This window comes from Stylophora pistillata, chromosome 8 (genome assembly GCF_964205215.1).
Source record: "Stylophora pistillata chromosome 8, jaStyPist1.2, whole genome shotgun sequence".
Taxonomy (NCBI): Eukaryota; Metazoa; Cnidaria; class Anthozoa; order Scleractinia; family Pocilloporidae; genus Stylophora; species Stylophora pistillata.
Window position 1 is genome coordinate 8,017,959 of NC_142526.1, and position 24,897 is coordinate 8,042,855.

Below are 24,897 nucleotides of genomic sequence, written 5' to 3' on the forward strand. Positions count from 1 at the left end.
AAATGAAACTGAAAATGATAAAGGTGAATCTACCTAATCTTCACAATAATGCACCTTTTAGTCCTTTCACAAATGGCTGATATGCGTGACTAAACCTTTTCCAGACACAGGGAAAGTGAAAATGGAAAACGGGTAGATTTCCCTTATGCCATGACGATTGCAAAGATACGGTTCATATGTTCGAATAAAAACATTCAAGATGTAACTTTATGTCATATTCAAGTCATTCGTATAACTTATCATTTCTAACTGATTTATTGCCCTTTTGTACTAACTTACTCACACATTCAAGCAGCACATGTCGCTAAAAGTATCTTTCGTAAAATTTGCGCCCGAAGACGAACTCAGTGAAAGGTTCTTAACGCTAAACCTCAAACCAACGATTTGAGTTAACCAGCCGACTAACAGTAACAAACTCAACTGGGTAACTTAGTGACAAGAGTAAACATGGTACTTGTCCTCTTCCCTAGGAACATAAGATTAAAACGAATTGTAGAGGTAAAGGAAGTTGTTGTCTCACACGCATCGCGGACCTAGTTTATTAGAATATTCCCTGTGAAGCTCATCACTCTCCGAAATCAGATTTTACCAGGTTTGTAGATGAGGTCAAGTCGGTGCATTACTTTCCGTGACGATGTAGACGACAAAGAATACGAAACCTCCGTGGTAGTTGTTCACTTTGACTCGATAGTACTAAATTAATTGGGAAACTCCTCAGGTTTAGGGGGAGTAGGAGAAGGATGTAGCATTAATGTTGCTCATTATACATACTTATTCTCTAATGCGCTTACTAACACTTGTGCGAGACTTTGGCCAGACTGTATCGGGCAGTTTACACTTGCTTTTTTTCCAAAATTTTGCGCATGCCCCCAATTTTAGAAACAAAGCCAGACCAAAGAACCAGGAGCTACATTCCTTGCTCTTTCAGTGCGAGAAGTACATGGGTTCTTTAACATCCCATGTTAACTAGTACAGAGAAGATGAAGGAGACGGGGCCTACGGTTTAGACTTGTCATCCTAGAGGACTGTTCAACGCTCGTAATCCCGTAGAAGCAATAAGCTTCAGGAAAGTGAGTTTGATGGTCCTAGAAGGAACCCCTTTGGTCGCATTTGAGCAGTGTTTGACTAGAACGTATTGTATACAAGTGAGTCCGACCCTTTTTCCTTACTCATCAGTCTTCTATTACGTTTTATTAAAAATTAGAACATAGCTAGCAGAGTCGCGCAATCAAATTCATTATACGTAAGCGTGCTCAAAATCCCGTTAGTGCACGCTGATAGCGTCAGCAAATCCGACTTCGCCAGAAATTTTTTTTTCGCGCGAGCGGCCATTGCTAGTGCGGTGAAAAATAATACATTTCGCGACAATAATGGATACAAACAAAAACTCGGCCTGCTAGTCCGAAAACGAAGACAATGTTTCGACCTTTTCCCATGGGCTAGAGTTCTTAAATGAGGCAGAAAAAGAGAAAAACAAAGGAAAAGGAGACTCGGCATCAGCGCCGTCACGATTCGCTTCAACTGATATTGTTGTCCGTTTTTCGCGTCGCATTTGATGCACAATTCCACCGGCTATGTTCTAAAACAATTGGTTCATGCTTTCAGCTGTGCACTATCGAGTTATGGAGCACGTGGGAAGTTTGGAGAGCATTCAAGTAGCTAGAGTTGCCCTCAGCTATCGCCTCGGGCAACTCTTACGCTTCTTTCGTGCTCTCCAAACTTCCCGCGTGCTCCATAACTCGATAGTGCACGCTAAAGCATGAACCAATTGTTAACTGGATCATTGGATAATGGAATTCAAGACTTTTTATTGGCTTAGCCGTTATGGTATATGAGCCAATGTACCATAATCTACAAATATGGTAAGCGCCTCGTTGGCTATCTATCATCTCATATCCAACGCGCGCTCGTGGAATAATTGTTAATTAATTAATAAGGAATTAAATAAGCATGGGCTGCTGGTGACAGGTCTTGCTCAAAACAACTTTGTAGTGTTTGCTCTTATCATGACAAGCGTATAGAAATCATATCATCGAAAATAAATCAAACAGTGAAGCTGCATGCGTACCATCATCTAAAACTCTAAGGAATCGAAAGGGCCCGTCTAGCTAACTTCTTGTTAATTTTCAATAGAAATACACTCGGTGATATTCATTTTAAATCCCAAAAGTAAGCACGCAGGAGATTTATTTGCACTGTTTTATTGCTTCAAATATTCAAGACTTTAAAGTAGTTACACAATTTAGAATAGCAAGAAAAAGAGAAAAAGAAACTAGGTTAAAATAACATAAAAAAGTTGCACCTACAATAACTGGTTTTTATTTGAGTATGTGATGCTTGCAAGTAAAAAAGTAACTTTTTCCTTTCTCATAAATTTAAAATACGTTCTTTTCTACAAGCTTTAACGTTCTAGGCTTAGAATATATAGCTGCAGCATAGCTTTTTTACTTTTTTTTAAAAAAACTTATCTACTACTTGTAGAACGGGTTGTAGCAATGGAACAATTTTCTATTTTACGGAAGTAAATATGTGGCCTGCAAAACAAAAAAAGACAGCGGTATATAAGTAATGCTGAAAAATTCAACAAATGATTTAGCAATTCAAATGTAGTCATCTCTGGTAGGTCTTCTCGCTGAGTTAAGTTATATTTTGCATTTCAAGTTTGCATCTCTAAGCCAATCACGAAGACTGCAAATTCACATTATACATTGCGTGGCAAGGGTCACAACAGTGGTTGCGTTAATGCTCTCACACAACATCTTTCATAATGCATGATATACAAAATTGTTTTTTATAATCATCTTCAAGAGTAAGAAAAAAGGCTTGTAAACTGTACAACGAGGAACTCCTCTTTCCCTCTCCAAGACTTTATCGGGATTCAAGTTCCTTCATAGCCATGTCCTTTCCACTCCCTCTCCTGCGATTTCTATCACCCCGAGGTTGTAGGGAGTATGTTCAGTAAGGGCAGAGTGTCCTGAAACAACACACTAATGTGGGGAATTGAGGGTGTAACGAGAAATTTATTGTAGTAAATAACCAAGACGAAAGTGCCCTCGCCAAAGTGTCATACCTATTCTAAGATACACTTTTCCCCCTTCGCCATACTTACGTGTCTTCTTACCTTATACAATTGGACGCTATGGAAAATCATCTCCTTGGCACTCCCTGGGTCTCAGTTTATCTATGAGCAGTTTCAGCTCTTCGAATTCATCGAGTTTAAAAACCTTGTCCTCACTGGAAGCTATTGTCAGCAGTTCATCGCGATTTACTTCCTCCCCAACTCCGACTGCAATCGACGTCATGCGCGGGATGTTCTTGATTTGGTTCGCTTTAACACTTAAGTCCGCCTCAGTGTCTGTATTTTTGCCGTCCGTGAAAAAGATAAACAGCTTTTTCACCTTAAAAAAAGAAAATAATTCATCATGGGTTAAAAACTACAAATAAAGTCAGCTTAGTAGCCAGAAATACCATAGGAGCTAATCCCGGCTTTAGTAGAATAAAACTTTCCAAGAGTGCTGCTTCTCTCCAACTTCCCCTCCCTGGATGGGAGACTTGTTCCGAACTAAGTATTGATTTAGTTCCAGGCTTTAGTTGGTAAAACGGAGCACGATTGTTGGTCCCTCGTTTTTTCACACCGTCTTACTACCTTAAAGTTTGGAATATCCTATCTGACCACGCCCTGCCAAAAAATGGAGCTCGGGATAATAGTCCACAGGACACCCAGCCGGGGCAGTAACCAATGAGTCGATTGCCATATGTATACACCACTTGAAAAAAAAAGCCTTGCTTTTAAGTTTGTAAGTTTTGGTCAAGTTTCGTACTCTTAGCAGCTCTCTTGATGTAAAGTGAAAATACCTAATATTGTCATAACATTTCATTTTGATTTACAAAATTCAAACATGCGCGATAGAGTTTCGACAAGATATTTTTCGGGTTTCTTTCCACTTGATCAAGAGAACACGGAATACAGAGAAGGAATAGTAACAATTAGGGCGTTGGCCGGGATCTGTATGGTGGCCTAGGAAAGCCATAAGAAAATTGTGTAGTATCTGGTTAGTTTCCCGTTGTTTATTATGCTGTTTCATTTTATTTTTAAACTTCAAACGAAAAAAAAATTGTATCGAGATACTTTAAATCAAAAAGTAAAATAAACATTTTTAATTAATAGTTAAATGGAGCAAAAATAATCTTGTCTTAGCCTAGCAGTGACATAAGGTTTTTCTTGAAAAAAAAAAAAAATTCGCTCGGGGCCTATCGATTGCCATAGCCCACAATGCACTTGGGTCATGACAAAGGTGGCGGGAAATCAAATCAGGAAGGTCACTGGATGCAAGATCAAACGCTTGAAGATGATTTATCAAAGTACGTTCCGTAAAACCTGAAAAAAAAAGGTGAGATTTTAGACTTCATAGAATCGAAATACCCAATGGAGTGAGCGAACTTTAGCACGCAGGCTGCTGTACTTTGACATTAAGTTCACGAATTATGAAGCGGATATTGAGGATGTCAAAGAAGCTGACACGCGAAATGGATGGTCCGGGACAGCTGCTTGGCTATCGTTCCATGCAACAAAAGGTACGCGAGATTCACGGGCTAAATGTGCCCCATGTTCTTGTTTACACTGTGATGAAAGTTTCCCCAGAAGGGCTTCAAGCTAGAGGAGGTGTGGGAAAAAAACAAAGCGCCACCGGAGAACCAATACTTTTGTTCCTGGTGTAAGTAAGCGTTTATCCGTTTTTTTTACTTGAAATGACGCCGCGTTGAAATAGCTAGTAGGAGTAGTTATAACACTATTTTCTTTATTTTCTGGATTCGAAAGGGAGTGGACTGCACTATGTCTTTAGATGGCCATGACAAGCTTTGCGGATACCAGAAGGTGATGTTTCCTTTGTGTATCTACAGTGCACAAGACACGTACAGTGCCAGGATAAATTTCTTAAGAATTTTGACTTCAAACAACAACCCGAAAATTATAGGAAAATTCTAGCTGGATTATCTTTATGAATGCCGAGGTAAGATGTTTGTTGCCCAGCAACTTCAGTTGGCTAGATAAATGTTCAGTTTGTTTTATATAAGATATATGTGTTTGTTTTTGCCAGGTAATTGCTTCGAGAGAGCTCCTAGTGACCCCTCTCCCCTTCTATAATTTTATCATGTCAGCGGTCGTAACCCTTTAAAAAAGTAAATGATTATTTGCTGTGTTCTCCTGGCTGTGTCATTCTATTTCACTTTACGAAACGGTTACGACCGCTGACACGATAAAATTATACTTACGATGCAGTGAAAGTGTGACCGAAAAAGGGTTTAACCACTTCAATTCAATGACTTCTTGTAGATGGAGTGTGACAACATTTGTTTCTGGTTCTATAAGCTGGCCCACTTTCAGCATTTGACGAAGAGAGACAAAACGCGGTATTACGGACGATTTTGTAACAGCTGTAGCCGCACTATTGCACTCTCCTGGGCTAACTGGCTCACGTTTATGTAATGGCCGGACGAAGACTGGTTGGTCGGCTTTTTGCGACTGCTCATATTCCACAAATCTGATGTGAATGACCTTCGGAGTAGTCTTTGATCCGACTTTCACGCGTGTACAAGGGCCCGCGTTCGGCCGCGAGGACATCACATTTGCAATTTGTTCCAAAATGCGACTTACAGGCCTCCATGATATTTTTTAAAGTTGGTTCTTTGTCGAATAGCACGAGGGTTAAAGGCCCAATGCGGTTGCAGTGGCGGATCCAGGGGGAGAGTCCGGGGGGTCCGGACCCCCCCCCCCCACAAAGAGCTGACGCTTACAACTTTGAGACTGAAACTCTTACATCGATAGAATTGTATATCCTTTTTTAACTGATACGATGAATATATGAAGTTCTTCTTGCTGATTTTTTTAATGAATCCAAGTAAACGGTAAGCAGCCAAGGAATTTTGACGTGCAACCGCGAGTGGTGGGAGGGGGTGTGGGGGAGAAGTAATTTGCCTCAAAAAAGTCTAACAGTCCTTTCTGAACCAAAGTTTGGACCCCCCCAATCAAAAATTCCTGGATCTGCCTCTGGGTTGTACTTTTGGCACTTGCCTTGAACGTTTGCCGATAGTCTCTGCACAGTCAAGGTGCCTTCAGATCCCCTGGGGCTAGCTTTAACGCTCTTTGCACCTACCCTTCTCTTTCCTTGGCGCTCCTTGTAGTCGTCCCATTGCTTACGTTTACCCGACATGATTAAAACAGGAAATTACCATGCGAAATCGTATAAAAACACACTGGAAGTGCTTCAATCGCACATCGCTTAGGAGCCACGCAAAAGATCACCGAGGAGGATTGTGGGCTATGGCATCGATAGGCCACGAGCGCATTTTTTTTCTCTTTTTATAAGAAAAACCTTATGGCACTGCTGGGCTAAGATAAGATTATTTTCGTTCCATTTAACTATTTATTAAAATTTTTTATTTTACTTTTTGATCAAAGTATCTTGATATAATTTTTTTTTCGTTTGAAGTTTAAAAATAAAATGAAATAACGTAATAAATAACGGGAAACTAACAAGATACTACATAATTTTCTTATGGCATTCCTAGGCCACCATAGATCTGTCCATTTTCAAATGTAGACGGAAACGGAAGTCTGTCTCCCTTGAATTATAATTTACTTTAAGACTATTCATCATTCACTTTTTTTCTTTTTTGGTCTGGTTTACTTAACTGACGAGACTAAAGGGAGGGGATAAAAAACTATAGTACTTACATCATTGCCTCTCATTCCATTCTTGGTAGAAAACATTTCCGTCAGCGCCACCTCCAGACCATCTCCAATATCAGTCGCCGCACCCCTGAGGGCTCTCACGTTTTCCACCTCTTTTAGAAGTAAGTCTGGATCTCGATATTCATCATCATCAAAGTAGATTTCCATAATTCCTCTGCTCGCATACTGCAGCAAGGCAACATGAGTTCCATCCTCTGAGATGGAAAAGGCCTTGATGACGTCTTTGACAAAATCTTTGGTTAGGCGGTATTCATTGTCGTCGATTGAATTGGAGCCATCTATGGCGAATCCTACGTCAAACTTGACATTTCCACCGCAACCTGACAAGGTACACAACACAGATTATCCCGATTATATCCAACAAGTATATTTGCCAAAACGCATCGCGTGACCGATTTTTCCCGAATAAAACTGAGGGATACCCGAGGATATTAATAATACTTCCCAATTTTCAAACCTTAAGTCTGACACGGAAAACTCTGTGCTTAAAATTTAACTCAGGATGAGAAACGTTGTTTTTATTACAAAAGAAAGATTTTTTTTTTCATAAAATTGTATCACGGAACTCTGAAAAGTGAACACCTCAGTTCGTAAACGGTAAGCTATTTGTAAACGTTTTTTCAGCGCTTAAAAATATTTGAAGGATAGCAAACACAAAAGCCTCCATTCGGCGCGAAAATATGTTCGTATATTTGTCCTTGGACATTATCTGTTCTTCGAAGCTCAAAGTTTTCCTCGAGCTTTGCACTCGGAAAATTGTTCGCATCTCGGAACAGATACTGTTTGCGGATAATTTCGCGCCAAATGGAGGCTACCTTGTTTTTATTATATGGCTAGGTAGTCAAGAGTTATACCGAGTGTTTTGATTGGTTCTTACTTGGACGGGATTTTACCATACAGTCAAACCAAGGCCGTGTATTTTTGTTCTCGAAAGCCGGCATACTCATTACTTGCAACTAAAACTACGAGAAAGTAAACCCTACAAATGTGCTCATTCTTAAAAAGACACTACCAAAACTAGTCGACGAGTCTCGGTTATTCTTATACGGACCACGCTGCGCTCGGTTCGTTCTCCCAAGACCTCGGTCTAACATTCACCACCTCGGCCCTCGTGCTTTAAATTGATTATACAGAGAGATGTTGAAGATCTGCCACAAGGCAACAAAGAAAAAAATGGAGCACATAGAGGTCTTACTTTTGATTTGACACTGTGGCCCGGTAAATCCTAATTTGCAGTCACAGCGGAAGTCCCTCTTTCTCTGTGCGCATTTTCCATCATTTTGGCAAGGCTGGTCTTTACATCCGCACTTCGTTACCTTGACGAATAATCGAGCGGGATCCTCTTTTTCCCCTTCTTCAAAGCTAACGGATATGTCCAGCGGTCTCTCACGCAAATCTTCGTCTTCGGATACGAAGTCCCGCATACAGCCTTTAAAACCAGCTCTTACCCCCGTCCTTTCAAAACTGAAAGGCAACGAATGGATTTGTTGTAGAACTTTATATAAAAAAAAAATTTACATTATAGACCTGATTTTATTACTTACAAATTTAGCAAATCCAAAGAAAAATTCAAACGCAAGATATCTACCAGAGCGCGGTAAATATTATTTTCGAGATTGTTGAAAACGAGCTGGTCACGCCGACTGAGAGAAGTCGGTAAGGATGGTTGTTTGTCTCTCCAAATCGCTTTCGTGTCACTTACATGATAGCAGCATTAGCTGTAGACCCTCCACCAATGTATACTCTTTCCTGTAGTAAACTGGAATATAGCGCGGTCGAGAAGCCTGATACTCTTGACGTGAAGCTTTTGCTGTCAACTACTAAAGACCCCAAGGCTACACCTGCGCCCACGATATCAATGTGCGCCTCGATACTAGACCAAGCGTTCAGTTGCAGGGCGAAGTCCGTGCTGATTGTCGTACTAGCTCTGCCTTGGCGAAGTTTGAACCTACAAGAAATGGATCAATCAATCAATCCGTCAGTCAGTCAGTCAGTAAATGAGTCAATAAGTCACTCCATCAGTCCGTGAGTCAGTCGGTCTGTAGGTCAGCTAGTTAGTCAAAAAATTAGTTATTCATTCAGTCATAGGGGAAGTCGGTCAGGCAGTCACTTAGTTGGTCAGTTAGTCAGACTGTAAACCAGTCGAAATAGTCGCTCAATCAGTCCGTGAGTTAGTTGGTCGGTCGGTCAGTGGGCCAATCTGTTAACACAGTGAATCACTTGGTCGTTTAGTTAAGAGGGCAAATCAATGAATAAGTATATCAAACTATCAGTCAAGATGCTATTAAGTCGGTCAGGAAATCGCTCAGTAAGTCAGCCAGTCAGTCAAATCAATAAAGGGGGTAAGTTACTAGAGAAACTATGGTGCTGCGTCGGTGGGGGTAACAAGGTAGTTTGTTTTTATCAACTAAGTTAATGATGTAAATTGGCCACCGGAAAAGAGTTTAAAAGCTGATGTTTCGAGCGTTAGCCCTTCGTCAGAGCGAACGACGAAGGGCAAACGCTCGAATCGTCAGCTTTTACAGTCTTCTACGATGGCCAATTTACGATGGCCAACTCAGTTGATAAAACCAAATAAACTAGTCAGTCAGTTAGTCAAACAGTTGGTCAGTTAGCAAGGCAGGTAGACAGACACTCGGTCGGCCTAAGGTTAGTCAGCCTCTAAGTCAATAGGTTAAATAGCCAGTCAACTCGCTCTGTGGAAGGGCTACTATTGAAAAAATCAGCTTAAGAAACTATCTACAGTGGCCAATTTACATAATAAACTTAATGGATAAAACCAAATTATCTGGTTATGCCCCGTACCAATTCATGTCCAAACTTTAAAAGGAAAATCGCCACCTCTATTAGCCAGACAGACACATAGTCACTCGGTCTTTACGTCAGTGAGTCAGTTGGGTCATTCTGGTCATTTTTACGCTTTAAGTCTTAGTTCCTATTAACCGAGCGGGAGGCCTGTATGGGAGAATCTTGACCGAGGTCGCCGGTACAGACCGAACGCAGTGAGGTCTGTGCCAGCGACCGAGGTCAAGATTCGCCCTATACAAACCCACCTTGCTCGGTTAATAAGATGTTTATTATATGGCTGTGTCTTATATGCCAATTTTTTATATTCTTTGTACCTTTTTTCTCTAGGCCGGTCTAGATGCCGGTCGAGATGGGAAAATCTAGACCGCTTTCAATATTGATTTCAGCCAATCAAATTCGTGAATTCGGTAGTTCCCAGTACTTGTGAGACACAGGCATATAATAACTAACAACTATTCATCGAAGTGGAGGTGGTTAGTGGTGGGTATTTACCGAGCCGCGAAGCGGGGAGGTAAATATCCCCCGCTAACCACCAACACTGAGGTGAATAGTTGTTTTCGTATATACTAAAAGGGTGAGATAATACACACCACCAAAAATTGAGTTTAATTCAAACATTCCAGCAACGATTCCAACATTTTCACGCGTGGAAGTGAACAAGTGAGGTTACGCAAGATTAATTTCCATTTGTAAACAAAACCTTTCTCATTGGTTTTTATCGATAAACTCCGGGTTAAAAACCTAAACCATTACCTTTAAACACGGCTAAACCAAATTTAGCCGCTTTCTTTTTGTTTTCAGGGACTGCTTCGTCGTTAATTTGAGTGATTTCTTCGCTTGTCACGGACGCCATTTTATCCCGAGTTGCTCGTAGGTAAATAGCAAAGGATATTCGGAGTTTGACTAGCCAATCAGAGCGCGCCTTCAACGCTATCCACTGTTTTAGTATATAATAACTACCCATTTCAACGATTTTAATTCCCAACCCTTCCATCAAAAAACGAGTAACGCTCCTCGACCATACCTGAATTGAATCTGGCCATTAATTATGGCTAACGAAATGAAAGCGTTCGCAGATCCCGAGTACATGATAAGGCCATTATTTTGCTCAGGTCGAATACCAAAGACAGCACTGAATACGTCTACCCTCGTCGTAAACATTAAATTCCAACGCCAATTCATGTAGGCACTACCCAATGCGATAGCTCCACCTTGGAAGTAAGGTACATTAGCTGAAACAAAGAATGAAACAGGACAAATTTAGATTTGCTAAAGAGGATTCTTGAACTGAAAACAAGATTTGGTTGGAACAGTACTTGAAATGTGAACCCATTTTCAAGCAGGCTAACATACTCGAACTCAGAGAAGAGCTATTGTTCAGAGTTTGGGATTTTTATTTGATCAATCGCGCGATAAACACGCTTGGTTTTCGTTTGATTGAACAATGAGAGGTGCTAACGCAAGTGGCTTAAATAGCATGGGTCAAGCAGAAGAGAAGATGTGCTGCCAGTGTACCTTACAGTGTAAGTTAATTAATGTAAAACTGTTACCATCTTTAAAGCAAAGCAAATTGAACGTAGAAAAATAATGGATTAAAAAAAAAAACGAGGTCTCAGTACCCAGAATTTAAATAGTGATGCCCTAGTAAAATAACGACCTAAGTTGATTAATTCAAACTAATATAAGAGAGCAAACTAACAAACAGTGGAGAGTTTCTTGCATGCGAGCTGATCAAATCTATCACAAAATAAGGAGAAAGTTTACATGGACAAAAGCTTGAGTTAAGCTGTCGTTGAGTTAAATTGTATGATTTCTTAACGATAGAAAATAGTCCCTTAGTACTTTTTTCGTGGTTGAGAAAAGTAAGTGAATTTCGTGGTGTGAGGGGAATTTTGCTCACAATTCAGTGGCCCTTGACCCGTAGAGAAAAAGAGTATTTGTGAGCATAAATTTACGGTATTTTTTCGAGGAGGCGACCTTTGAACCAAATGCACAAATAGCTCAAATTTATTTCCATGCTTTTTCAAAATTCACTTTTGCTTCCCATCGCAGGGGATTTGCCATTAACCAATTCACTCCCAGGGATAACCAATTCTCTCCCAGGGATAACCAATTCACTCCCAGTGATAACCAATTCACTCCCAGGGATAACCAATTCAATAAGTTAATTCTCTGGACATTATCAATCCACCACCAGGCAGAAAGGTAATGAGCAGAGGATATCAATTGATTAATCACCAAATTACTGAGTTTAAAATTAAAGGAAATGTTTGACAGACAATAAGGATAACAGACATTCAAAGATTGAGAATAAAAATGTTGACGGTACACACCTCGTAGTTGACAGCGATCACCCAGAAATCCTTTCGGGCAGTCACACCTTATTTTGTTTTGAAGAATTGAACACCCGCCGCCGTGTTCACACGGAGTCATCAAGCACATGTCTTCCGCGCCCTTTGTCATGTAAAAGGCGTTCACACCGTTCAAAGGTTGGCCCTTAACTAGGCCTTGTAAATGCAAGTCGTACTGCACACCATTGATGATAAGTTCTGCCATCAATCCATAGAAACCAGCTTTTACTCCAAGTAGTCCAGTGCTGATGCAAAAAAAAAAAAAACAAACAAACAAAACATGATATTTACGTCAGAATTTTATAAAAGCGAACGACTTTCCTTCATCGGTATATGGGACAACAATACTGAAGAAAGATGTTTCAAGTTTAAACTCTAAGAAGCCGGGAGAATTGATACAAGAATTGGGGACCTTAATGCGCCGATCAATTCAAAGCATCTACATCCCACCAGGACTTTGAGCTTTTGCCCCAGGGGGCGGAAAGATAAAAAACCAATTAGCGATTTCAAGTTTTTTTTTCCCTTGGCTTAAAAAGATACAAAGTTTTAAAACACACGTGCTTAACTATTGTTCTATCCATTAGACCTTTTTTTTTTCCACGCCTCGTTGCAGTCTCTGTCGTGGTTTACTTAAGTTTCTTACCAATAACCCAACACGAGATCGCGTAAATAAGCAGTCAAAACAAGTCCGGACTACGACGCAAGTAAGTGAAAGGCTGGGAAAACTCGATCTCTCGCTGGGTCAAAAGTAAAAAAAACTAACAAGCAAACAAACAAAAACAGTGAAAACCTGAATTTTTCAGTGAAAAAACAAGGATTTCTTGTAGAGTTGTCCTTTTCAGGAGGTAACCGGTAAAATAGTGAGCCTGCAGTTCCTCTTATCATCACCTAAAATTGTTTGGCATTCTTGAAAAATTCAACAGGTGAAAGGACTATCGTATCGGTTTGAAAATTTCGAATCACTGTCAGTATCTTGAGTATTTGTGTGCCAACAGTAACCCTAACTTGTTATCAGTTAGCTTTTGTCAAGATAGGGGAGGGGAGGTAGGTGCGAAGTTGCTAAGAAACGGACATCGATCCAAAATATCTTTTTCAGCTATCGTGCTTAAGGGAGAATACTGTACTTGGAAACCTACTTGTGCGTAGAGGCGACTTAATAGAACAAAGGAAAAGCACATAAAAATTTTTTGCTTTTGACACGGCCATTTTCTTACCCTCCTTGTATGGTGACAATTCCTCCAAGGAACATCTTACGATCGATATCAAGTTGTCTGAGGCCTAGAGGCGAGGCACCGCTGACACGCACTCCATTCAGCTCCAGGTACCCGTTGATACCTTTCCTGTACACACGCAGCTGGTTCCAGTCATTTAACCTCACAAATTGGTTGCTTATGATTTCGACTGGTCCTTTGCCCAGGTCATAACTGGAAGGATATAAGCAAATTTTAAGAACTGCGTGCCAACTACACGTGCATGACAGAAAGTCATTGCTTCATGCGAAATTTAAATGAAACCGAGGGTTAAACATCAGCTATATAAGTGGGGGAGAGTGGGGGGGATGGGGGAAGGATTTAATTGACTTTCGACAGAAGTTGTTTTTAATTGTCTACCTGAGAGTCAAATCTTTACCGCAGAAAAATGAAGCGTTTTGTGAATGATACTTTTTTTTTACTATCAAATCAAATTGCACAAAATGGTTGTTTTCAAAGTGCGTAACTGCGCTCTGACAAAACAATTCCCATTATAGCTGTTTCCTTCTTCTATTAAGGAATCGCTGGGCTTTTATCTACCCCAAAACACAATTCCAGGTCTCTCTGCTCTTATAAATGTTTACAACCAATAAAACCTGGGCGCATGGGAAGCGTAAAACTAAATAACATACCTGAATATCACCTGTCCGCGTTTCAAGAGAATGAAGATAAAATCTCTACCGGTGTCTTGGTTACTCAGTATGACACCAGTGCGACTGATTGGTCGGAATTTCATCGTAATATTTGTTTCTGTCTGCACACCTGACAAAGTTCCGTACTCCAAGTAACCGTCACCTCTGAAGCCAACCAATTGACCTAACGATAAGGGACAGCATTCGTCAACCCTTACGCTCACATTTGTGATTAAAAGGAAAATTCTCGAAATTATAATATAAATCATTATCTGGCAAACAAATGATGAGAATTAACAATTTTATCAGCTGAGTTCACCAAGTTCTCTGAACTAACCCACAAGGAAGTGCATAGCACACGGAGGAGATAATTTAGTTTTTCATGTTTTTGGCCACCGCGTCTCCAAGTACAATTCATAATTAATTCGCCACGACCATCATACGGAAGCAAATGGCCAATTACGACCACGATTGGTCACACCTCGGGACTGCCTGGCTGCCTTGGAATGCGTGATTGTTCTCCACCATAACCGTGCGTTCATCCCAGCTTGAAATGAAGTTAAATTTCCCGCCGCTTTGATTGGCTCAACGTTCACACATATTGTGCAAACAACATTATTTTATCCTGTCCTATAGTCTCATAGTGGATTCATAAAAACATTTAAACTTCTCGGGTAACTTTTTTCCCAAGTTTTCTATTCTGGTTAGATAACAGAGTTCGAGTTCTTCGTGGTAGTGATCTTTCTCAGACGCTGAAACCTGAGTTACATCTGATAGTGTTTCTTGGTCAGTCGATGGAGCGTAGGAAGTATTACTGAAGGAAATAAGCAAGGTTACCTTGGCAGTTCTATCATACTTTCACCCTTGAGAAACGTCACATCTCCAAACACAATGCCGAAGGAAAACATGATAATAGAACTTTAAGAAGGGGTAAGATAGGTTTGCAATGTAATCAAGCAAAAAAGGCAACTTTAGAAGATTAGGAAAGATGTAGAGAACTTACGGAGTGTTAGTGACCTGGAAACCAATTGTTTGAAAACTGCGCGTTTGGTTCGCGATCGTCTAGACCTCCTTGCAGGACGCGGACAGTTTCCACCGACGCAGACTAAGTACAACGTCCCAGATAAAACGCAGACAAAAGCAGAGTGAGAATAAAGTGAGGAAAATCACTTTCAAGACAAAGCAAGAGAAAAAGATTTTCTTTAGAGTAAACCACTAGCTATCTGTCATGTATCTAGAGAGAAGAATGGAAAGGGGCGATTAATAAGGCTAAGTAGAAAAAGAAAACTAGTATTGAAAAAAAAAAAAGAAAAAAATCTTATGTGGTTTGTGAGACCCGGTACAAATGATACTTTGGCAATGGAGTTTCGAGCATTAGCTATTCTATTCGTCAGAGCAGACTTCAGTGATCCCTCCTAAGAAAAATCGTGGATCCGCAAACTTTTTCTCGGATGGGCAAACAAAATTCCCAGATGCTAGTGAATACGTACCACACTGTCCCCGTCTGGCCACAGTAATACGGGTCTGAGTTCTACAAGATTCCACTTGAAGTGTACACTCATTGAGATAAGTCTGTCCGTCGGTACCACACACAGGGTCGAAGGACAGCGGGCACTGCTGGGGACAGACACACTCCAAGGAGCCGTCGAGCTGCGCTTTGCATTCAGCGTAGAAGTCACATTTGAGAAGAGCACAGGGAGCTGAATAGGAAGAAGTAAGATTGCAAAATAGGGTCTCTCATTTATTGTTCAAGTTATGAAGAAGTACCCTGTCCATCAACTAGCAACGAGTAAAGGAGAAGAAAGAAATACCACTTGAAAGAAATTGTGCAAACTCAAGAAAGTAATCAAAGTAGTTCTGTAAAACCAAGTTGTTTAAAGGTGTTTAGACAAAAGATGGTAAAAGAGCATGAAAGCCTTGAAGATTGATACTGAGTATACTTAAGATCTTTGACATTTCGTAATTTATATAGCTGCCAGATTAAAAGAACTAAGAGTAAAGGAAAATAGGTGCTCTTCTAGAGAGCGACGAAAGGTCAAGAGTTCACACCGTTCTCAGGGTGCTAGGGAAGTGGGAAGTATTCTGCTTTACATGCACGCCTCACTTAACTTACTACATGCTCCTTTCTGCAACACAACAAAGCTCTTTCGCTGTTTGCAGGCGTCCACTCGGAGAAGACATTCGTTGATGTACGTTTTGCCGTTACTGCCACAGACAGGGTCTAATTTCATATCGCATCGTTCACTGCACACACAAGCTGCCTGTCCGTCAGGTCTCTCCACACACGTGGAATAGAAGTTGCACGTGATATCAGCGCAACCCACGACTAGGTGAATACAAGGTAACAAGGCAAGAAAATGAGAGCAAGAAATATTAAGAAAATATATTGGTTTAATTTTGAAGAATAGTTGGAGGAATGAAGGAAGAGTTTTACTGGGTGAATGCGAATTGACGATGTCTTGTCAGAACTTTTTTACAAGCTACCCGAAGATATTTTCAGCCATGCTCAAGAAATCTCATCGATTAACCCTTCGACAGATAAGAGTGATAAACATCTAATTTCTCCTACTCATATCACCCCTGAATCACACATCAAGGTCAGGAGAATAAGGGAAATGATCACCGTCAAAAATATCCTCTCCTTGCCAGCACCTCGGGAAATGTATAGAAAACAGTGTATGAAGAATATGCATACTAATGTTCGGGTGTAACGGTTAAGATAACCGGAAGATAAATGGAAGAGAAAGTGGCACAAGCCAATAAATTAATTTCTGTCAGTAGAGATTTTGCACTAAGAAACCATTTTTGACAATCAGTTCCACATAGAACTTGGAAAACAGATTTAAAAAGACAGATTTTCGAAAACGGGATTCCACAGCTCTTGAGCTAAAAGTTTGAAAAGGTTCAGTGATAAAACAAGCTTAAAAGAAGAGTTAAGAAAATACGAGGACGTCAAATTCTCTTACAACATTTTCCTTCACGTGCGAGCATCACAGATCCATTTGTTAGGCACGTGTCTAGATCCAGTGCACATCGGTTAACATAAGTCTTCTTATTGGTACCACATACGGGTTTGTAAGATAACGAGCAGCCGAGAGGGCACTGGCACGATTCTGACCCATCCTCCTGGAGCACACATTTGGCGCCGTGTTGACAGCGGGAGCTATTGCATGCTGGGAAGAGGTGGTGATGATGGGAACATTATAGCAAAAGATTAAAGGATGGTAAGACCCCTTAATGAAAGCGGAAAAACCTTTGGTTGCGTTTCATTTTATACTGGAATAGGTACATAAGAAAAGACTGGGAAAAGGGGAAGAGTTGTAACCAAACATCAAAATTACACATCATTGCAATATTTTCGTCAGAACAGGGTAGGAGAAAAGAGACAAAAAGTTTGTGAGAATATCTGATGAGCTACTAGTTTCTAATAATTTTCAACATAAGAAAATAGAGTCGTTTCTAAGGAGACTCAAACATGAAATATTGTCAAATTAGAGGTTACAAAAAAAAAAATAAATATAATAAATTTTTAAAAATAACCAAAACTATAGAATTAATTGGAAGTAAGGAAAATTACTGCACTTACAACAACGACCGTGCTGCGCAACGGAAATTGGACTCTGGGTAAGACAGGCGTGCTGCTTAAGAAGGCAGTGGTTTAGGTAAGATCTTTTGTCAGTGCCACAGACAGGCTTGTATCTAAAGTGACACCTAGGGCATCGACAGCGGGGTGTGGTGTTGTTAACAAGCTCACAATATCCACCGTGTTTGCATTTGCGTTCATGGCAAGGCACTTCAAAGATTAGAACAGATTAAAGAGGTGATTAGATTAACATGATGTTAGTCAAGTTACTATGCTTAAATGGCATAAATTGTAAAGTCAATGTGTCGATGAAATGTTCCTTTGGTATCGATTAGTAATTTTCTTCGTATAAAAAAACTTGATAAGTAGTTAAATGAAAATAATATCTCTCTCTTATTGCTATTAGAAATCGTTAAGGAATTTTGAGCAGTCAAAAAAATCTGTAGAAAAGTGGAATAAATAGACCTCAATATGGACGTTTATAGTCAATTAGTAAGTCTGATGAGTTTGTGAGGAATTCGCCCAATTGCAAGTTCACCCCAACCATATTTATGAATTCGCCCCCTCGTTTACTAGCTAAGAAGCATTCGTTCTACGGGCGACCTTACAAAGGTGATTGAGGGAGAACTTGCAACTATTGGTTGGTGCATTGATTAGTTGGTTAAATGATTTATTAGACACAGTTTTTGGTGAAGCGATCTGCAAATCAGATTGAAACAGTCCCACCACAACTGTGTGACATATCAAGAGAAAAATGAAACACCGAAGACATCTTCACTTACGTTCGCAATAGCCCTTGTGGGTAACTCTAATAACTTTGTTTCTTCTGCAAGAGTCTCTCTTCAATTCACAAGTGTTACTGTAGGTTTTTCCATTACTCCCACACACAAAATTTAAAGACGTAGGACAAGACCTGGGGCATGCGCAGTCCGCTGTACCATTAGCCGCGACAACGCACTTGGCGTGTGGTGGACAGCTTCTGAGAGCGCAAGGATTCTCGGGACTGTCTACAACACCAAAGGAGAAAGAGCGATGGTGGGGAAAAAGAAAAGAAGGAAAAGTGAGCCAAAGGAAGAAAAACCCGAGAGGAAAAGTTAGAAGAAGAACGAGATCATCAAATACTCGTTTTGAATTCAGAAAAGCAGAGGCGCTGGTCTCACAGTCAATGCTCAATGGGTCAATGTGTTGTGTTTTCAGGAAAAACATTGTACCCTCATAGCACCCCTCCCCACCCAGGAGTGTATATGGGTACTGGCGACCTGCTAGGGAAGTCTGATGATGTGCGAGAAGGGGGAGGGGGGAAGGAACTTTGCGATAGCCTGGCATTCCATTCAGGGGGGAGAAGTAATACTCCTGGAAACCGGGATAAGGTGGGTAGCTGGGCAGACCATTGGCTCGAGAACAAACTTCAACTATTTTTACTACATGATAGAAAGGAGATTATATTTTACAAGCTTCGCGGCTTATGACTACCCGTACTTATCACCAGTTTCCAGGACATGAAATGACCACTTTAAATGTTCCTCCCCCTGGATTGGATGCATCGAGCTTCCCCAACAGTTTACCATGACTCATTTACTCTCCTGGGTGGAGAAAGGTACTGTAAGAGAACAGTCTTCCCAGAGAACACAGCACAATGACGCAATCGAGGATCAAACCAGAATCTTTCGATCAAGACTCCAACGTTCTGACCGCTGAAGCCTCAGTGTTGCGTCGAAAAGAGGCTACCCATAACCGAAATGAAATGTTTTGAAAAGGCACAAGAAGAAAGTGAAATCCCTTATGAATTACACGTTGAAGTGAAGATGAAAATGACAGGTGATGGCCGCATACCACACGTTCCCTTGTAAGCTGCTGTGATGTTTATATTTGATTGACAAGCTTCCAGATGGAGAGCGCACAGGTTGAAATAACTCTTGCGATCCGTGCCACAAGTTGGCTTATAAACCAGTGGGCATTTGCCGGGACATACGCAGACGGCGGAGGTCTGGGACTGAGAAACACACTTAGCATATGGCGGACAGGTCTTGGAGTAACAAGGATCTGAGAGGTAACAATGGAATTAAGAAGGTAAAGAGAGAGATGGACAGAAAAAAAGTTAAGCAAAGCGGAATTAGAATTGATTGAGGCTATGACAACTACACCCTGACTAAATGGGTGAAAATGAATAGAAGGTCATGTATTTTTGAGCAAGGCTGTTTGAGGATAACGTGACTTGGATCAAGAGTAGACTTCTACGAAAATAGATAATATAGATATTTCTTTTAGTGCTGGACAAGCTAAAAGAATTGAGATCCAAAGGATAGAAAAAAGGTAAATGAGAACTTACTGCAATCCCCCGCACGAATAACGGACACGTTCGCTTTCCGATTACATGAGGTAACTTTCAATTGACACTCGTTGATGTAAGTTTCTCCATCACTGCCACATACAGGGCGTGGTTCATAGGAACAGTCACGAGGACAGACACACACGCCAAGGGTGGTATCATTATTGGACACACACTTTGCATAGCGCTGACACGTGACAGTAGAACATGGCGCTGAGAAAGTGTAAAGAAAAAGCAGAGGAAAATAAAGAGAAAATGACTGAATATACGCAGAAGAGAAAACAGTCGAATTATTAAAAAGATACGAAGAACAATTAAAAGTACAAGGTGAAATCATGAGGATCTCGTTGGAGATATCGAAAGGTCATATCTTGCTGATATGTTTAAATCACGTTCTCAAGTCCATAATAGACAAACTCGATCATCTGGTGCTTTGGATATACCTTTATGTCGCCTGTCAACAGGGCAGCGCTCCTTTGCTTTCAGAGGAGCCAAACTCTGGAACTCCTTGAATGATAACATTAAGTCCTTGAAATGCCCCAGGAATTTTAGACGTCATCTTGCCAATGTTTTATTAAGTTGATATATTATATTATTGATATATATTTTGTAATTATAATATTTAGATGAAATAAACAATTTTTAATTTAAGAGAAAAATCGAGTTTCCAGATGGGATTTGAACCCACGACCCTCCGTGATCACGGAGGGTCGTGGGTTCAAATCCCATCTGGAAACTCGATTTTTCTCTTAAATTATAATATTATTGTATTTACATTCTCAATTAATTTATATATTTGTATTTTTTTTTTTTTATTTTTTTTTTTTTATTCTATTGAGCCGAAAAGCCCACTTAGGGAGCATCAATAAAGTGTATGTGTGTGTGTGTGTGTGTGTGTGTGTGTGTGTGTCATTTGCTGATAGACATCGTTCAGTTGATGTCTTAGAGACAACTGCATAAAAGAAAAGACACGATCATATAAATAAACACTTATTATGGCAAGATGAACGCCAGAGCAATTGCAAAAAGACGTTCACAAGAACAATTTCAAGATTGCTCCAAGATAGCTCAAGAGCAATATCAGTGACATGAAAATATCATTACCTTGACTCACAAAGAAGGAAATTAAGAAGACATTAAAACTCACTACATTGGCCTTCGTGTAACATGGTTAGGTTCCCATTCAGTAGACAGGCTGTGATTCTAAACAAGCATTCATTCACATATGTTTTGCCATCGCTGGCACATATGGGATCATATTTGAAAGAGCACCGCTTCACGCATGAGCACCGCGGTTCTCTGTTACTGTCGAGCCTACACTCAGCGTATGAAGGACACAGTTTTGTAGAACATGGATTGTCTGTGTGGGAAGGATGGAAAATCGATGACACAAAGTAACATTTTTAAGTTAGGAGAGAACAAGAGATATTAAAAGAGTGTTGAAAGCAAACTGCAGAAAAAGATTCCAACAGAATACATCGAAACGCAATGAGTTGAAGTTTGAACTTCCGATAGTAATTCAAAACATAGGCACGCAAGGCGTAGATCAAGTTGTCAGGATGTGTGTTACCACAGGACCTTCTTTTGTCGAAAACTAGTTTTAGACCTTTGAAAATCATACCATCCTTTAGATAAATTTGCGAAGAATACAACTACACGTTGATTGCGTTTTTGACAAATTGAGTAATATTCCTAAAGCTTTTTTCTATCTATTCATTTCCTGTGGAGAAAATAGTTTCTAAAGAACAACAGTTGCTAAGTTAATGAGCAGAGATGATTACATGTACATCAATTACATACAAGACATAATTGACAACGCACAGGAATGAAGACACGGTTTGTGAATAGAAAAAAGAAGCAATCTTTGCTCTTGTCGCTGTAAAGTGAGTCCTTTTATGTTCAGAAGAAACCGTTATAGACGGACGGACGAACTGAACGAACTAATTTTGTCGGACGGTCGAAACTGACCAATCACAGCTCATCAAGGTTACTTGAGCTGATAAAATCAGCTTTACTGACCAAACAGACCTAAAAGCATTCCGCTGACGCGGTCGTCCTTACTTAACTTTCACGACGTCTTCTGCTCATGTTCTGTCACAAACTCCTCAGGACGTACCTCAGTCAGACGATCATCCCAAGATGTATTGCTTAGAAGCCCTAATTGCGCTTCAGACTAACGCGTACAACGCATAATTCCTTTCTTTTGTTGTAGTTGCTACAATAGTGCTGGAAACATGAATAGATGTTGAGTTTTCTACCTGTTTAACTTACCTCGTTCTGAATCGTGTCGGAAAGAAATCCGTGAAAGTCATGAAAAAAAGAATAGGAAAGAAACATTGTTTAGAGTAAAAATAATCGAGGAATAAGACATGCGTACAACATATGAAACTTATCAGCTGAAAAAAAAAAGGACCTACATTCCCAACGGGATAGTTGAAATTCATCACCAATCCCGATAACTTGAACCATTGTTCGTTAATCTTTCTAGTTCGAGTTTGAGGGCTTCTGCTGCATCGACAGGTACACCACACCACATACCCTGGATATAAACCCACCATCAACATAATAAACAAACGTATGAACATTTGCACATACCACACACTCCTTTGTTCTTGACTGTGATGGACCTTTTGTTATTGCACGATTCCACCTCCATTTCACACGTACTGCTGTATTGCTTGCCATCGGATCCACATACGGGATATTTTGAAGAAGGACAATCCTTTTTTTTAGAACACTGACACACGGGTTTTCTATCTTTCTTGACACATTTGCCGTAGAATTCACACTTGATCTCTTTACAAGTTACTGTTTTACATGGAAAAAAATTAAAATACGTTAAAAAGTTGGCTGGGCAAGAGCTGTGATTGGGTACACAAACAATTGATAAATTGCTCTTAAGGTTTGGTCGATTTTCCTTAGGTAATCAAACGATTTCGCAAGGGTGAGCTGCTCAGAGGTTTAAAAAATTAGAGTCGGAAAGCAGGCGAAGTTTGTAGTCTTTGAAAAACAGACGAGTGCTTATCTATTTCAAATTTTAACCAGAATCGGTGTTAACGTCATAATCTGATTGGCCAAATTGCCGTTGTCGATAAGAGCACAGACAACGTTGCTCGCGTCAACGTGTCACGCGCCGAAAAAATTATTTTCTCTGACGTCGATAGTAAGATGAAAAACAAATTGACATTTATTTAGCGTGGTACGTATTCATATCGATAACGATATATATCAGCTGCACCTCGTGAGTCCAAAACATTTTGACCATAGTGATGACGATCAACAAACGAACAAACTTTATTAATGTTTTTATATTTAAAAGTAGAACATGTACAACTCGCATATAGCGTGCACTAGTCGAGGCGAGTTGCGCAGCGAGAAAAAAGAAAAAGAAGAGAATAACTCAATTGTCGATAAGAGTACAGACCACGCTACACCACTATCGACTTGTTATTTACACTCAAATTGACTTCATTAGTTGGTGATGAGCATCAGTATATACATTCTCCATCATGTTCTCTATACATTAGAAGCTTAGCACCACTAGAGGTGAAAAGGTTTATATCACCTTAAAGCATTCATTTTAAACTGTTTGCACTCAATTTCAACTTTCCGCACTGTCTTAGTTCACTTGGTTGTCAATAACATTTTTAATCACTTCTTGTCTTTAGTTTGACAATAAGTCGTTTCCGTCGCGGGATTGTAACGTCTCGACTGCACTGTGTTGGTCTTCTTTATGTTATGCGACCTACAGCGCATGCATCACCTTATGAGCGAGCATTCTCGCTGTAATTCAATCCTGAAACTGAATACATTTTCTAATAACGTCCACAGCAGGTTTATTAACTTAAGTGTAACACGTACCACAGGGTCCTTTCTTGACAACTCTAAGAGGAACCTTATTCTTGCAGGAATTCGCCCTCATATGACACTCTGTGCGATACGTGATGGTATCATCAGCACACACTTCATCACTTTCCAAAGGACACTGATTCTCCTCAGGACAAACACAAGTTGCCAGCCCTGTGTCCGTAAACCGACATTCGGCAAAGAACCTCTCACATTTTGCTTGTCGACAGGCTCCTGGAGAATTAACGATAAAATGTCAACAAATGATGCAAGAATCGAAACTTCCCTTGAAACTACTACAGGTAAAATTTATAAATGTAGTAAACAGTAAAGATGATTCTTGTCTTAAAAAAAAAAAAGCAAAACAAAAACATTCAGATCATCAAGCTTGATGGTAAATGTCTATAAAGAAAAATGTCTAAAAGTATTTTTTAAAAAGCTTCCCTAAAAAGATGAGTCTAAACTATTTACTCAAAAATATTCAGATCGTCACAGTCTAACTAAAAACTCTCTTGGATGAGACGCTGATCCATCGTGGGTTAAAAACCTCAGCCCGAAGTAATGTACGGGCACTTGTTTAACTCTCAGGTAGAAGACGGCTTGGCAAGAGCTCACTGTTTGCGCAAAAGCACAAGATACTGATCGGAGCAAAAGATGCGTGCTTTCAGAACACGAAATCCAAAGCTACACATAACACTATTACTAACGTCATACAGTTTGGTAAAATTTTCATCGTACCGCATTTTTCACCGAATTCTACGATTGTAACTTCCTTTCTCATCTGACAAGCTCTGGCCGCCATCACACATGGGTTGTCATATCTTCTTCCGTCACTACCACACACATAGTTCTTTTCTAACGCACAATCAATTTCCATGGGACATACGCACTCTGGGTAACCTTTTGTGAAGCCGCACCTGGCGCCATACCTACAAAAGGTACTTGAGCATGGTAGCACGACCAAACCTGTAGAATAAGTAAATTGAAATAATTCTCATTTATTTGAAAAAAGAAGAGAATTAAGTTTTCCTGGAAATTTTAATACGAGAGGAAAAAAAGATAACAACGACAATGCTTGTTTAAAGGAATACTTAGTAGCTTTTTTTTTTTCTAATTAGAAGAACACTATTCCAAAAAATAACGTCCAAGCACAGTTGGAGAGAACTTCCCAGAATTTTTTCTCATCATAAACAAAAATATATTATTTCCAATCGGTGCAAATGTTAAACAATGAGTCAAAAAACCGAGAAAACTGCAAGTAACTTTCATTATCGCGACGGCTTGAAGCAAGCGAAGAATCTAATAAGGTTTTTTTTTTAAATGGTTCTCCCATTACTGGAAGTA

General features: G+C 40.0%; 2 protein-coding genes across 3 annotated transcripts in view; both read right to left on the reverse strand.

The window, feature by feature from the left end:
* Positions 1–1,788: 1,788 nt before the first annotated feature.
* Positions 1,789–20,891, reverse strand: LOC148724785 (uncharacterized). Of its 2 annotated transcripts, XM_088729312.1 has the most exons (18): positions 20,855–20,891; positions 19,708–19,920; positions 19,212–19,421; positions 18,161–18,385; positions 17,382–17,588; positions 16,762–16,968; positions 15,909–16,121; positions 15,286–15,495; positions 14,799–14,900; positions 13,796–13,979; positions 13,128–13,337; positions 11,896–12,158; positions 10,587–10,794; positions 8,457–8,702; positions 7,950–8,218; positions 6,737–7,074; positions 3,122–3,398; positions 1,789–2,534 (listed from the first exon to the last, which is right to left on the reverse strand). In XM_088729312.1, the coding sequence occupies exons 1-17, from the start codon at positions 20,874–20,876 to the stop codon at positions 3,138–3,140; spliced, it is 3,588 nt and encodes a 1,195-aa protein (XP_088585438.1). In that variant the 5' UTR covers positions 20,877–20,891; the 3' UTR covers positions 1,789–2,534; positions 3,122–3,137. The 2 variants fall into 2 exon arrangements, with proteins under 2 accessions (XP_088585438.1, XP_088585437.1); XM_088729311.1 differs by lacking the exon at positions 20,855–20,891 and having other exon boundaries at positions 19,708–20,059.
* A 1,358-nt stretch (positions 20,892–22,249) lies between these two features.
* LOC111328603 (uncharacterized) overlaps positions 22,250–24,897 on the reverse strand; it is a 115,291-nt gene continuing 112,643 nt past the window's right edge. The window contains 3 exon segments of the mRNA XM_088729313.1: positions 22,250–22,515; positions 23,569–23,787; positions 24,292–24,519. Coding sequence (XP_088585439.1) covers positions 22,265–22,515; positions 23,569–23,787; positions 24,292–24,519 — 698 coding nt within the window. The 3' untranslated portion in view covers positions 22,250–22,264.